General features: G+C 43.0%; 1 protein-coding gene across 3 annotated transcripts in view; it reads left to right on the top strand.

The window, feature by feature from the left end:
* The window catches only part of roraa (RAR-related orphan receptor A, paralog a), a 187545-nt gene that overhangs the window by 157628 nt on the left and 13526 nt on the right, over nt 1–16391 (top strand). Inside the window, exon 1 of one of the 3 annotated variants that reach the window (XM_026175913.1) lies at nt 2174–4060. The exons of the other annotated variants lie outside the window; for them this stretch is intronic. Coding sequence (XP_026031698.1) covers nt 3973–4060 — 88 coding nt within the window. The 5' untranslated portion in view covers nt 2174–3972. Of the gene's footprint in view, nt 1–2173; nt 4061–16391 lie in introns of those variants that run through there. 3 annotated transcript variants of the gene reach the window in all.

The raw sequence follows: 16391 nt of genomic DNA, 5'->3' as shown, positions 1-16391 counted from the left end.
ACATTACCTCCTATTTGGACTATGGTGCGCGTTTTTCAGCTCTCGCTACCGAATCCAGTGGACATAAATCCATGCTTTCCATCGAAGGCTACCAGCCTCTCTACAGGGATGCAATTACCACCCTCCGTCGAGTCATTCCACCCGACAAGGTGTTCCCGGAGAAATTATCGAATCGGATTTCAAATGAGGCATTTAATTACGTGCATTGTGTGTGTTTATCTGTGTGGCTCACCAAATAACAGGTATTCACCTGTGCAATGGGTGTTCAGTGCTGTCTAAAATCTAAACAGGTCTCAGTGACAGGCACACTTCAGATACGTGGGAGTCCTGCGGGGAGTAAATGGATGTTTGGCAGTGGCATGTGCTGCCCGGGCCTGGTGGGCACAGTGGGCGAGGAGGCAAGTGCCTGGCTGAGTGAAAGATGGCAGTGTGTAAGGAGAGTGTGTGCACACAGCTGAGGCTGTGACAGAAAACAGTGAGAGTTCTGCTCCTGCTGCTCCATCTCTCCCTGCCAATGATAGATCTTCACTTTAATTTTGTTAATAGCGAGAGTCTGGCTCTCAGTGGACTTAGACACGGCTATTCTGCACCAATTTTCTCTGGGATTATTGTAATCACAAAGGTGTATTTGGGAGAGGGAAAAAAAGGACTGGAAATCTTAGTTTGCATAATAATGTCTTTCTAATTTACTGTAAATTTACAGTTACAGTGCGAGTATAGCTTGCAGTCGTTAGTCCTTCATCTCTCACATGTAATTTGCTGATAAAGCACCTGTGCCAATGAGTAACTCCACCATCTTTCAGCCCTTGGCTCTTGTACTGTACTGTAGGGCTGACCAGTAAGTCCACTCAAATCAACATCAGCTCCAAACTGCTTAGCCTGGCTAATTTGAATTTCACATCTCTGCTGAATCATAACCCTGTCAGGACCTTTCTTCTTTATCATGCCTGTGCCCCCGGTGGATTTTCATCACAAGCAATAGAAATTAATTACTCAGATTAGAAACTGAGCCACAATTACTATCATTCTTTTTTTTCAAAGACTTACATTTCGCTTAATGTTGATATCTGATCGGAATCACACTGCAGAGGCTAGATTGTCTTTGAAAGCAATTATTTTGCTGTATTTATTCATGGGGTTTCAGCGGAAGTTAATGACTGTGGAAGAGAGCGGGAAATGATTTTTCTCGATGACACACTCCCGGAGTTGTCAGGTGAAAGCGAGTGCAGCGCTGTGCCGGCCGCTACACTGGACAGGAGCTCAGATCAACATGATAAAGAGGGACTGATTGAGCTCTGTACGACCACAGGAAGCTGAGCGTTAAGGTTCAAGGTTATCTGGACAAATCAGACTCCTGTTTCCATTCATCCCCTCCTCAACCACCAGCCAGCCCTCCCTGGGCAAACTGGCAAATTAGCAATTCTGATGTCGGCAAGCAGGTCTAGCAAGGGAATGCCTGTGAATCCTAATGCCATGATTAAACTTTCATATCCGTCCGGGGGAAGTGCTGCATATACAAAATAAGCAATCTCTTTTTATTTTTCAGCACTTTAAGTAAGGCTGTCGAGATGGGCAAACATAAACCCTTCAGTGGGGTTAAATTGACTGGGCCAAGAGGGATGAGCCTTCACTCAAGTCACTCAAGTTTTTTTGTATTTCCTTAGTGATTAGAACTGGTATTGATATACACAAAGAAACTGCATTTAAAAGACATTTAAATGACCATAATTCAATTGTAGCTGCGCTTCTGCAACAGACTCAGTGCCCATTCCTCAACATCACAGATTATTTGGTGAGAATTAACATATTAAAAGGTCACGTTTAAGGAAACTGGATATGCAGGCAGTCTTACACTCCCTCGGTCGGCCACGGTGATTGTATAGGACAGAATGTGAGGGACAGGGAGCTTCGGTCCAAACGGCGAGCAAATTCTGGATGTGGCCATTATGTAAGATGGTCTTATCAGGCTCTACCTCCTGCTGAGCCACAGCCTAGCTTCCCTCTGCTCCTTCTTCCCAGTGCTCCCAAAACATGGGGCTTCATTAGCTGGGCTAAATATCCCCGTTCTTTGCAATCTCTATCATTTTTTGCCTTGAGGCAATCCGATAATTACCTGTTCTCATTCCCCCTCCTTCTGGCCAGCAGGGAAGTGTTCTGACTTGCATTCGTTTGCATGAAATATTATCAGAATATTGCACATTTCTCCATTCTGCAGGCTCAGACACAGGAAATATGGAGTTGCAGGAGCTGTGATTGACAGGTGTCTGTCTTTCATGTTCCTCTGAGAATAGCTGCTTTGTTCTGGAGATGCAGCAAGAATTTTGATGGAAGGAGAAATGGCGTAATGTGTATAACGGCTTTGTTGCTTTGTTTAACCTCTCTCGCTCCCATAATTTCCTGTGTTACACTGCTCTTTGTTACCTACAGTGTAGGTGTAAAGGAACTCACAGATTGTCTGAATTTAAAAACATCAATGCGTTCCCCCCACAGAGAAAAACTATCAGTGCTGGAGTAGGATCGCTCTCTTTGTGAATTTGCAGAGTTTGGGGAAATAGACAGATGGGTGCAGAGCACATAATGCCTGGAAGGGAATAGCATCTTGAGTGGTTACGGTCAAAACAAAAGGCCAAGGCTTCCACCCAACTGCACGTATTCTGTCTTATATTATAATTCGTAATGTACAGCGGCTGGTTGAGTTGATGTATAAGCTTTACCACTAAAGGCAAATCAGCCAGGCTCCCAGCTCTGCAGTTAGTAGAAATCATGTATGAAAGCTCTAATATGCAGGAAATTGCATCTGATCCTCCTATGATGCAGAGCATCCTTGTTTGTCTGCTAAATGACTGCTATGGAATCAAAAATATTCCTGCTTCAAATATCGCTCTCTTTGCAAGGTAATGTCATGCTTGGTATTTACTTGCATGTCTGTTTCATGGCAGCAAAGCCATGAATATGACAAGTCTGATTGTAGCCAATTTAAAAAAATGTCTTTAAATGTCATTCATGAATGCATATTGAAATTTAAAAGGAACTTGTGTTAAACAGAGGATCCGTCTGATACTGACTTGCTGTTGATGCATGAGCTTAAACCCATTCAGTGTCTCCCCTCGCCTTGCTGTGGGAAGCAGTGATGATTTTGGACTTTGTGACGGTCACTTTAATCTCTAATGAAGGCTCGTCCCTGGCTCTGCTCAGCCCTCTGATAGCAGAGCAGTCATAAACAGGCCTGTCAGGGGGATTGCAGCGCTAGCAGTGTAAATGGCAAAGAAAACCCCAGGGACCAAGCCATGCTTGCATTATGGTCTTATTCAGATATAGTGTAGCTGGGAAAAGACAGACTTTCATATGACAAAATTCCCCTGCTTTGCCTCAGCTTACTGTGTGACTGAATCACAGTATACCTTTGGACCCACTTTCCATTTGAAAACTAAACATTACCCACATTAGTGTGAGTATATGAGTTGCATTCAGGTAGTCGACATGTCTTTGACGATGCTTGAATGAAAACTAAAATACCATCAGGCTTATTCCAGCTGCAAATAAACACTCGGCTTTTGAGATTGACAAATTGACCATAAAATTTGTGTTTCTAAATTCAGTCGTGCCGTGTTATAGCATATGCTTCTTTTAGTTTTACAACATTACCATACAAATGAAGACAATTTCATGTTTATCATCGTGTGCAAGATGTAAATGTGTGCTCAAACGATTCTGTGAAACTGATTACTGGTTGCTCTGTGTTCTGACACATCCTGTGCTCATGCAGCATGTGCGACAGCTGGTTAGTAATTAGAATAATCTTCTCCCTGGTAGTGATTTAGCTTTCGTGACTGCAGCTTACCTCAAATTGAAAATAAATTTATAGATAAATGCGTTTGCTGTTCCAACAAATTATACCGCTGTAACTCAAAGGAGCCAAGTTGTTTATTTTGGTAGTAAAAGAGCAATCAGAGAAAACAAACAAAGCGCTTTATGAGAGCTGTCAGATTAATAATGATGCTACCCAGCGGTGATGATACAAACGATTATTTTTCACCACACTCTACCCCACATCATCATGGTAATTATAGATACTATATCATTATTATATCAAGTATTCATTACAGATTATCAAGATAATTGAGGCTTGCTCCAGGATTGCCAAGTTGACTATGCAGCCATTAAACTGGGAATTACTGTTGATGAGCGAAACACACACATTTCATTATCCACAGCAAACCAGTACTGAGTCCGTGCGCTGCGTTACGCGAGCCTCAATATGTGTGCTCGTACACGGTGGCTACACATGAACGGTTGACAGTGTTAAGATGAGGCTATACATGTGATACATTGTTTTTCTCCCAGCTTCTGTTCTGGTGTATCTGGGCAAATCCCATGGTGATGAGGCGTAGAATCTGTCATGGAGAAGGCATAAGCCTTTCATATGCATAGTGGAGATAAGAGGCAGCCATTTTATCAGGCGAGCTGTCGCTCCAACATGCTCGCGTGTTACGTGTCCCTGGGAGCGCCTCCAGAAACATGTCCCTTTAATGACACGGCCCGTGCTCGCCAAGAGGACGCCCAGTTTGTTCCGAGCACTAACCTGACAATTATGCCAATTACACAAGGCAGCAGTGTTGACAAACACACCGGGAGAATTGCTTCAGTTGATTGGTAGCTGTGTTCCCAAGTTCCCTGCTGTGACTTCTTCTGTAATTTAACTAGCATGGAGGAGAATTGCAATGGGTTTTCGAGAAAATTCCCCAAGCCTTGTGTTCTTTTGTAACGCGGTGATGTTTGTGCCAAATGAACAGGCAGAGAAATAAATCTTGTGCATCAAGGAGGCAAAGGGGGAGAGATCTTTTTTCCTGCTCGGCACCCGTGTTTGTGGTTTGTTTCGATTCATAAAGAGTGTTATGTTTCCTGTAGGGCCAGAGCGGCATGTAGAAAGTTGTTGTGGTGGATCATATTACCTCTGAGGATTAGATCCCAAATACTGACCCGGCACCATTAGCGGCTGCTTGTGTAACTAAGAGCACTGCTGTTGGCACCTGAGTATGAAACTTAGCTTTCAATGTAGTAAGACAGGAAACACTGCCAGTGTGGAAGCATACACAGTACACTTGCTACAGCATGATGTGCGAGCGCTTGGTTAGAATACATAAAAGCTATTTCAGCAGGTTTTTGAGCAAGAGCAGCATTGTACCGCATCAGCCTATTTGCAAAAAATCTGTGTTGATAAGCATGAATATTTTGCAGGGGGGAAAAAAAACATGACACCCCCCCCCCATTCCCCTTTTTTTATTTAGGTGCACATTTACTTATTGATCTCCTCCAAGCGCAGCACTTTCTTTGCATTCCCGTCTACAATAACGAGGTCCTTTATGATCACGTGAATTGAATCGCAAATAATGCGCTTTTCAGGCCAGATACAACATTTGTGGCCAAGTATTTTCTTGAGGTGAGCTACATTGTCTACATGGTAGCGGTTTTTAGTCGTGATGGGCTTGAAAAACCTTGCAGGGAGATTTTAAGGCAAGAGCAAATTCAGCTTATTGTTCCACAAAGGAGGCCGTTTCGTAACAGTTTACTTGAGCTTTAGTCTAACCACATAGGCACACGGCGGACGGAAGCTTGTGCCATGACTGAGGTTCATATCTTGAGCCACCCTGAAGCTGAAGTCAGACGTGGTCAGTACGAAGTGTCACTGCAGACGTTTTTCTAAGAGCCCAGCGATACGCAGAAAAGCAGGCACATCCAGCTGCCTGCACTCGCATGGTCAAATAGAAGTGAACAGAGTTCAGTTCCCACATGTCCCCTTCACTTCTCTTACATAATGCGCTGTTAAGCTGGAGTTAGCGGACATTAGAGGTCAGCTGGTTATTGGGACAGTGGAATTATTTACTGTAGAGGAATAGAGATGGCTGTGTGTTTTTTGGGTTGTTTGTGTTTTTTACATAGTTCGTGGTGGGTTTAAACGCGTCACTGAAAAAGCGGGCACATTCAATGCAACGCCTCCGAAAGTGACTGACGTGCCTTCTTTTATTGTATGTTACTGCGCATAAGCCCACACGTCCTCGAGGACATATTTCCTGTTGCATTATCATGTTAGTGCAGCGTAACAAGTGCCGCTTGTTAGAAATGTCAAAAGTCCCTTAACAGTGAAAGTGCTGTGATTTACACCCATGTTTGACGAGGCTAGGAATCCATTAGTGTCCATCTAAATTATATCAGCCAAGCCACTGACACCAGTGTGCAGTCAGCTGCCAGTTCATTGATTAAGAACAGTTTCCAGTGGTCTTACGTAACTGGCCCTTTCACTCAGTTCAGCGGCGCTGGCCTTCTCCTTGTGGCGGTACAAAATGAAATAAAAGCTGTGAATATTAAGCCTCACGTGCTTTCTCGTAACTCTAGAGGTGTTAGGTGAAGCGTGTGATGGTACACGATTTAATGTGGCACGCTGCACAAAGGACACCATTACTCGGGTTTGTAATAATACTTCCTATTGTGCTGTCAGTAACCACAAAACACTTTCTGAACTTTATGAGATGTTCTTCTAGCCACCATAATTTTTTGACAGCCCGTGTGAAAACTGTATTTAGATTGCTGTTGGAAGTCTCCATCTTAATTCAGTCAACTCTCTTCTGTTTTTTTCGGGTTTTGATAAAAGAAGAAGCAATGTCAATCAGGTGAACTAATGGGAATGCGCATTTTGTAATTCCCTCAAAGGGAATGGTAGATTGAAAAGAGTTTGCAACCTTTTAACACACTTGCACACACTAGCACTGACAGTCAAGCTCCATTATCTGACAGCTGGAGAGGTTAAAAATAACTGTGCTTGCAGCAAATTAGACGTATCATTTGGCTTCTAAGTGAGAGATGAATCTTTGTGTGGATGCTCCTGCCATGCCGTGACACAGGGGCAATATATCAGGCTGTGTTTGCCTGTCTTTCTCATAAACTCCAAATGGAATTGTAAACAGATGAAGCAATTTTACACCAAATGTATTCTCTCTGAGTCGCTCCTATGCTACAGTGAGAAGCCCAGCTACCACAGATATATACAATACTGCCCCATGTGCTCTCAAGCCAAAGTAGATAAATCATAATTTGGCCGCCTGCAGGATTATTGCTATCGCTCAAAGCCAATCCTTGAAGTGTTTTATGTGTTACTTTTTTATCTGATGATAAATCTGGTGTTATTGCATATATGTGGGGAGGACTTTGAAAGATCTCACTGGCTATTATTTTTGCTGCTCGCACATGAAGCCATATTTGCACATGATTTACAGCAGTATTAGCCATATGTACACTTAAAGAAACACTAGTCAAGTTTTCAATATCATTCAAAAGCCCCGTGCCCAATTGTTAATGCACTTATTGTGCAATGTAAGAAGGTGGAGCGTTAGTTGCCTTTTAAGATGTTAAAAGACGTGTAGCGGAGGTATCCATGTTTCACTGGGGTAAGTAAAGAGATTTCCATGGGAGGCTTAGGTGACAGCAGAGGTATTCGTTTCCTCTAAAGACCCAACAACATCATTGTTAATTCATTGCTATTTAATGACTTGCTAGAGAAGGTGCAGGAAGGATGATCTTTGTCTCTGAACACAATCTCTTGTATTCCCTTGCTTAAGACCCGTGCACTAAATTTGTCACCGACTGCGTAAAACTGCATTCACCCCGAGTTTTAAGTTCGGGTTCTGCGTGTTTGCTGAGCGCAGTGTGGTCCTGACTGAGTCTACTTGACATGATTTATTTCATCCTGCTTAACTGGCAAGTATTGATGAGATAGAGGGATAAATACAGTAGAGTGATGGAATTAAAGCCCACCCTATTGTTCCCATGCTGTGCATCACTGACACATGAGACTCATGTCTCTCATTAAAGAAAGTAAATGCTTCAGGCATTCTCCCTGCAAAAGCATCGGGTTTGCATGCGCGTCTGCGTGCACACTTGTGTGTGCTTGTGTGTGTGTGTGTGTATGTGTGGGAAGCTATCTCAGTTATTTTCACTCCGTATAATCTCCCCCTTCTTGCACAATGGATTTAGCTTAGCCTTGAAGAGGGTGAGAGCACAAATTGCGGCTGACTCTAAACAGCATTCACTGTGTTGACTGGACATGTGATTACATTAAACAACAGGCAAGACTATTGATTATTTCATTAACTTTAAAGAATTGCCCGTGAAAAGGACAACACAGCCATTCTTCTTGTAGCCTTTCTCTGATACTGAAGCATCTTTGTGTTGCACCGCTGGGCAATCCCCGTTGTTTCCTATATGATGCTTCTAAGCCACTAAAGGAATCCAATCTTAACTATGCAAAAGAGAGAAGGAGAGAGGAAGATGGAGAGGGGGAGAGAGAGAGAGCTTTTTCCACTTTACGTGTTCAGCAGGCACTTGGCTGTGCATCTAAATTTTGGGAAGCTGGTGTTAACTCTATATTTGGATTCCACTGGAGTGGATTAAGGATTCTTTACTGCAAACCCACGGGATTCTCAGAGACATAAAAAGAGGAGACTGTATGCATCCGTGCTATACAAATAATTGCAGGTTTCAAATAGTGTAATTTCAAGCACCAGCTATATGGAAGAGTGTGGGCTTTGATGTACAAATCCACAATTCACGGGGGATTAGCACCCCAAAGGTTAGCAGTTGCTAATTACAGGAGATTGGTTATACATATCTAACAAGGCAAGAAGACAGCCTTAATAAATGTGAGGATTCATCAGGAACAAGGATAAGCGGCCGTGATAAGCGGACATGTATCCGAATCGCTGTGGATTGATACACCGTAATGCCCTTGTTCATACAGTGGAATAAAAGAAGTAGTTGTCTCTTCTGTTGTCTCTGCAAACAGTGCACCTTGCGCGATATGAGATTTTCAGGATGCATTTGTGAATGCAGATTTGTGCAATCATATAAATTAACCTCTCAGATATTCTTCCTGCGTCTCTTACTGCAGCACTTTCTTTTTTTTACTGTATTTCGCTTGCAGCGTTCAGTGCTGCATTACCATAATCCTTCCACAAACCACCACTGGCTAAACGAATCTATTATTTTTGCCTGGAGCCAAAAAGATGCAACCAAATGCAATGCATTGAGGGAAATGAAACTTGCGATAAGATGCACATTTTCTCTATAATAGCCTGTCTACAATGAATTTTCTGCCCAGAGTTGAAAGTGTCAGTGTACTTGACCTTTTAATAATATGTACGTTGTAAGCTAAAAGGGTGGAAACCAAGCCAAAGGATGAAAAAGAACAAAACAAAACAGGAATTGAAAAAATCTTAATTCAATTCTGCACACAGCATTTATCCTGGCTCTGACTTACTGGCCATATGGGGTGTTGATTCCCCCTGACTGACAACAGCAGACCTGAGCAGTGTGGCCTTCTGTTTTCATATGGCCCTAAATTAAACATGTCCGAGCTAAGGCAGGCACTTGCTCTGCCGCAGGAAATGCTTTTTCATCTCCTAATGAATGTGCCTGAGGGGATCCCACAGGGGGCTCCACTTCACCCCTCATTAGGCGGGGTGCTGCCTCTGCCTTCATGTTTAGGAGCAACCTCCTGGAGTGGGACCTCCCACTTCATCTGAACGTCCCACGCTCTCTTGCCCCTGGACTAGTGGACTGCACTGCTCCTCCCAACTTCTCTTTTACAGCCTCTCGCTCTCCCCGTCTCCACTACTTCCTCCTCATCATAAAGCAGCTCATCTTAGCGTCACAGACCTGGAATGACAGGAATGAGAGGATGGACCATGCTCCTAATGTCATTTTAATGGCCCTTTTTGGTCTGTTGGGGTTGTGATTTATTTCTGTACACACACACTTCTAATGTCCTCCTAAATATCTACTAGATTGCTTTTTTTTTTTTTAAACAAGAAGTCATAAATGCAAGTATTTTACAAGTCCTGATGAGGGTGACAAGCTAATCAAAAGTCTTCGAGAACCTCCACTTTCCTCCTATCATGTTGCCTTCATTATGGCCTCAGACAGACGGGGTTGTTATGTCAGGCGCTGAGGGCCAGACATGCTGTGCAGTGGCCTTGATTAGCAACAAGAAGTAAGAAGTGGAGAGCTTAAGAACTGTGGAGGACCCTTTATTACGCTCTAGCATAGACGCATCCTCCCAGTGCAGCGTTGCGTACCCCCGTCATGTAGAAAATATTGACAGCTTCCTGTCGCTAATGAAGCAACAAAGCACAGACGATTCCTGGCTGTTTTGAGGCAGCAGGAAGGGAAGAGGGATATACAGGTTGTCAGCTGACTCTGAGAGCCTTTGCATGGCAGCAGAACAGGCTGAAGAGCCGACTGTTATTCCAGGGCTTTGGGGACGCGTTTATGCAATCATTAATCTTGGCACTTGTTTATTTGCCTGGGATTAGAGCACCAAAGCACCAGCAGTCAGGGAAGCTGGTTCACCAAAAGGTAGCAAAGAGCGCTCAGGCCTTCCATTGTAAGCAAAGTGTGCAAGGAGGGAAGCATGCTTTGCGCATGGCTGCTTAATCCTGCCATGTTAAACAAAACCAGGCCAGTGTTTGTAGGACTATGAAAACAGCAGTGTGGGGGGGAAATGTGCCTCACACGCTGTAAGCAGTCTATGAACTCTGTGTGGCAGTAGGTACTCCTTGTGCACCCCTGTCGTCTAGGAATGCCTTTCATACGGTCTGTTACATCTAGAGGAAAGGAGGATGACGGTGAAATTGCTCAGCAGCTCCTCCACCGTCAGTGCAGAGATTATCGCAGATTTTATTTTTATATTCTGCAAAAATGACTGAAAACCCCTTTTTTGGGACAAATGTAAGCTTTTCAAAAACGGAATTAATTCACTTGATTGTGAGCTCAGTGGCAGTGTATTTTCAAAAATGTATATTTAGAGGGTTTAAGGGAAGAAGTATAGTCTCTAACTGTGGGGCTCAGATGCACAGGAATTATAAGAAGATATCACTACTATATATATATATATATATATATATATATATATATATATATATATATATATATATATATATATATATATATATATATATATATATATATATATATATATATATAAATAAATGGAATATACACCTAATTTCCTACAAGCCTGTCAGATACTGTGTAACTTGACACTCGCTTGCATTCATGATTACCACTAAAGTGACACAGCAGTGTGCTCACACTTAAGCAGAACCCTTAAAATTCATTGCCTCAGTCTGCTTATCATGGCCAACAATGCAAATATATTTTGGATTGTTGCAATGTCAATGCAATCATTTTGTGCATTTAGTAGCAGTGGGAATGCATAATGAATGAAGGAAGTGCTCATAGACACTAATGCTCAAGTGTATTGTATATAGATTAGATCATGGCTGTATTTCACTTTCATCTACACCTAGAAAAGGCCAAAATAATCTTTGAAGGCCATGTAGCCACAATGTTTGTGTGTGTTTGTGTGTGTGGGTGCACTGGTATAAAATAGAGCAAAGCAAATGTGGGCCAAGAGAAAAGCAGAAAAAGGGGGGGGGGGGGGAGTGAGCCCAGCGAAGCAGGCACTTTGAGAAAGCTCTTCTTCTCGGGCCCCATGACACCGGTGATCTGTAGAAAGGTTGGGTGCCTCTAGTTTCAGCTCTATCAAGCTCTGGATCTTTGAGCAGCAGGATTCAGTATCCCAGCTAATGTAACAAGGCTCATTTGTCTCAATCACACGTCCCTGGAAGTATCGGCTGGCCATTGATGTCATTCATCTTCCCTGTCCTTGCCTGCTCTTTTTCAGCTGATGAAAACCAAAGACCTTCAAGCAGAATGGCAGAGGTAGTGCTCATCAGCCCTGCTGCGAAAGTTGTTGAGTAACGGAGATGCCACGCGGAGCATTCATTGTTTAAACTAATAGACTAGAATAGCTTTCAAAGACAAACAGCCCTACACATGTTTTGGCAACATGACTTTTTAATTTTGGGATTTACTTTGACATTTCTTTAGCACGTTGTCACAAGACGGCGAAAGCATGTGCTTTTATCTTGGTTCGTTTCAACAGTGTTCGTCTTTGTCCGCCGCTGGAGTCGGTAAAGAGCACCAGCAGCTGACAAATGTGGCAGTCACAACAAATGTTATTAAAAGGATTTTTTTAAATTCAGGTTGTGGGTAGTGGGATAAAAAAAAAATCTTGGTATTGTAATATTATCTGCCGTTTAATTTGGTCTTGCACGGCATAATAAAATAGTAAAAATTTGACTTTATTTTTAAAGGGTGACTTGCAGTGTGGATTCTCTTGAGATTTTATTCTATGTTATTTAATTTTTGAAGAGATATTGTATTATAACACTGCTGTGCTGTGTTCCTGCCCAGAGGTTGCTTCAGCTGATGTCAGCTCCAGTGGAAATACTGACTCGAGCCATATCTGGAGGTTTATGCCGAGCTTCCCCATTCGATGGAGCAAATCAAGATCGTGATTACTATCTGGCTCGTGCAGCCAGTCCGCGTTGTCTGGAAACATGTTTTCCTAAGCAGACCACAGAGGGACAATTACTGTCAGCTGAACTATTCAGCCTGCTCTGCATGTGTGTTCTGGCTGTGTGCCTCTGACCCACTGACCCTGAGCAGCAGCATGAGATGGGACCTCCAGCTTCCCTCCTCTTTTCCCCTTTACATCTTTGCTTCACCCCCAATGTTTAATGAACTGAAGTGAGCAAAAAAAAATTTTAAATGTTGAAAAACGCACGTGTGAGTGTATGTTTTGATTTCTTTGTGTGAAACAGCAGAATGATTCGATTCAGAACGCCCAGAAGAATCCTGGTTGTCTTACAGAAACGCATACTAATACAGCAATTATAGGAGGAAGGAAGTTGTGGTGTGTCGCAGTGTGGCAGCAGCAAATTCCCCTGGTGCACTGGAACAAGACTCTTTGTTGTTATGTAAAGGTTTCCGCGTGTAATTGCAGTGGATATTTTTGAAAGATTCATTATTTATATATTCCTGAGTTTTTTTCTGGAAGAGCCTACTCGGCTGCCATCGCTGCAGGGAGTTTTGGGACTGAGAGGTGCTTAACTAAGGCACTGTACCACAGTCGAGCCTTTAACTATTGCCCCTTTAGTTGAAGTGGTCAGAATGCAGGCTCCAAACATCACATGATCCTCAACCAAATCATTCAACCAGCAGCTCTTGCACCAGTCCATCAGTTGGCCCTGTGTGATTTGAGCCTCAGTGATTTTGACTTTTGATGCATCCCAATGACTTGCTGCAGAACGTGTGAGTAGAGCATAAAATGCACATTTACTCGAGTTTTATTTTTTATATACGTCATAATAACCAAGGATGGATGACATGCGATCTTAATGAACTAAATACTTTGCAACTTTGTGATGCATTTTTTTGTGGCTCAATATATAAGTGAGTTCTGTCGTACTGGTTGTGTTTTGTCATTAAAGCAAACAGCGCGAGCTTTTCTCCGAGGCACACATGTATGCTCATGTGCACACGCTTGCGTGCACGCAAGGGGCGTGCCCTATGGTCCCCAGCACCGAGGCACAACTTCACTTGTCACTACAGTTGCAGACGAAATGGGAATATGTGGGGGGAAGATGGATAGAGGGGGTAAAGAGTGATGGGGTGTGCGGGGGGGGGAGATTTGAGCTCAGGTGGGAAAGACAAGGGAGGGGAAAAGAGCGCCGCACACATGCTACCCTTCATGGTGCTCGTCTGCTCAGTAAACCCAGGCTTTTGTTGTTTCCCCTAGAGTGCAGGAAAGCAGACTCCCAGTCAGGAAGCTCCTCAATCTTTGTCACAACAACACATAAATTAGTGCCCAAATTACTGTTACGCCGGTGGAGAAAGAGACATGGAGAGAGATGTCTTGTGCTGTGGTTTGGGAATACGTCTTCCCCTCTCTCCTGCTCCCCCTTCATAGAGGGTGTCAGAATGCACTTCAATAAAACAGTCAAGTAAATACAGGCAGATACATGAAGAGAGAAGCACTGCTGTGTTGTACAGGCATCTGGAGTTGGGCAGTGTTAAATATTAATAGGCCTCACACACACACACACACACACACAAACAAACACAGAGATGTATGCTTGAGTTCATCCAAAAAGCAGCCCAGGGCAATGGTCCAGACCTGAGCTTTGCTAAAGTCACTGCACTTCTATGAAGGAATAATAGGGAAGGGCTTAAAGAGCCCCCTCTTTTTTTCTTTTTTTGAAACTGGAATAGGTCTTCAGATATAGCTGGTCTCTAGTGAAGTGGGATCACAGCTTAGGCAGCTAAATGATTGGGGGGAATTAGCAAAACTCAGCATAAAGACATCAAAATGTGTCAATTATGTCCTTCCTCACGCTAATCCCTTTGGTCCAAATATTTTTGATGACTTGTGTATATTTATAGGTTGAATAGAAGCTGTTTCACAGTGATGATATAGAGTTTAGGTCTGCAGGTTTGTGGGTTGTTTTTGTGTATGCGTGTGTGCTGCCGACCAGTAAATGCCATTAGAACAGCACTATGGTAATATGCCAACTGCCTCCGATCCCTAAACAAATAACACATTTATACTATTCTGCCTGTGTTCCGTGCCATGACTGTCCTTTGCCACTGACATTCAAATAACCTTTCTTCTGCTGCATAAATGGGAATAAAAAAGTATTGTGTTGTGTGACTTCACATGACAGCCGAGCCCTGGCAGATAAAAAGAGGCAGAATTCTGATTCCATCTCTTGTTAGGCTGTCGTCGCTCTACAGCTCGATCTGACTGTTACGGGAATCTGTTCAGAGAAGACTCTGTTTATCAACCGACAGCTGATCTCCATTTCCAAATGGGAAGTTCATGTAAGGAAAATAAATAGACGCATAATGATGGAGAAACATTGCTTAGTGCGCATTTGCCAGACAGTTCAGTGCCTCTGGTGTTTGCGTGTTGACCGCGTTTGAAGGCTCTGTAAGAAAATGTGCTTTGTATAACTGTCTTGGGAGCCGATATCCCCATAAGCTTTTGTTTTGATTTGTTGCTAAATATTTTAGAAAGATAATATATTAGCACACTTTGTTATGTGTGGGAGAGAATTTGCTAATCTGCTCATAATGCTGTGCCCTGTCCAGTTCCTTACATAATCTCTGACATGAGCCCGCTGGCTTGCGTCACTCTGTCATTGACAGCTGTCAGCACAACACGGCTGTCACACATAGAGAAGCCAATGTTTGGGGGTTTTTTTGTTGGGTTTTTTTCCCCAGAGTGGTGTACATTGTAAATGAGCCCCCCAAAAAAACAAAAAGAAATATTTTATTCCCGTACGGAGCAGCGTAGAAGCTTTGGTTTCAAACCTAATTTATTCTACACATCTATCACATGAAGGCTATGGGAAAATGATTTAATGGTCCAATCAAGTAATGGGTTAAGCTCTCAGCATTATGATGGTGGCCCAGGCATGGGTCTGTAATGTAAGGGATAATCTTAATCCGTCAACGTTATGTCAGTAGTCCAAGGGTTCAGTGGGAACAGCCAGGAGATTTTGACTAGTAGTGATTTTCCATGTTGGCACAAGCCTGTAGGATTTTCAGTTGCTCTATGGGTTGTTTTTTTTATCTGCATGCTACAGTGAATAATATGGAGAGAAAAAAACGAGGAATTACCTGAATTAATGGTTTGTTTACATCTGACAAGAATACAGTCTATATCTGATACTAGGGCTGTTCGATATAACGATATATATCGGATGACGATATAAAAACGTGTGATTTATATCGTTGTCAGGACGATAAATGTCTTATATCGGGATATGAGATTTTGGTCATATTGCGCAGCCCTATCTGATACCATGAGCAGGTCCTCTCAGTGCACACTTGTTCTTTTCATCAGCAGTCATTTTATTCTTCACCTTGATAGAATCTTGCGCATCATTCCTTACATCTTTAATTTAAATTTGCATCACGCAGGCGAATGTGTTTTTATCTGCTAATAGCTGCTTACTCAGTGGTTAGGCAGCGAGTAAGCAGCCTCGGTAAACTGTTAGCGTGGACTTTGTAAATTGTTATGAGCGGTCAGAGTTGAATGATCGTTTCCTGGTCCTTGTTAATGTGTGCTGAAGTTTTAATAAAGGGGCTGATGATCTCAGGGCTGTGAAGAAGACAGTGAAGGGCACCGAGTGAGCATACGGAGGCCTCACTGCCCCATTGTACATGTGCTCTGAGTGACACGTCATCCTCTCAAAAGGCCTGCCAGTGTTGTGAATCAGTGTCCTTGAACTGCTCAGACACAGACAGACAAAGAACAAGCTTTAACATTCTGTTTCACTGTCTGCTCTCTTTGCCATGCCTATCACCCAAGCCCACCCGCACCTCGCTGCAAATGCTGTATACAGTCCTGAGACGCTGTACGACCCTCATGGTCTTATCCGTGATAAGATTGTGTTGTGGTGTGATTCAAACGTAATCTTGGCATCTCA

Source organism: Astatotilapia calliptera, chromosome 7 (genome assembly GCF_900246225.1).
Source record: "Astatotilapia calliptera chromosome 7, fAstCal1.2, whole genome shotgun sequence".
Lineage (NCBI taxonomy): Eukaryota > Metazoa > Chordata > Actinopteri > Cichliformes > Cichlidae > Astatotilapia > Astatotilapia calliptera.
Note: the sequence above shows the minus strand (reverse complement) of the source record. Positions and strands in the feature narration are given on the sequence as shown.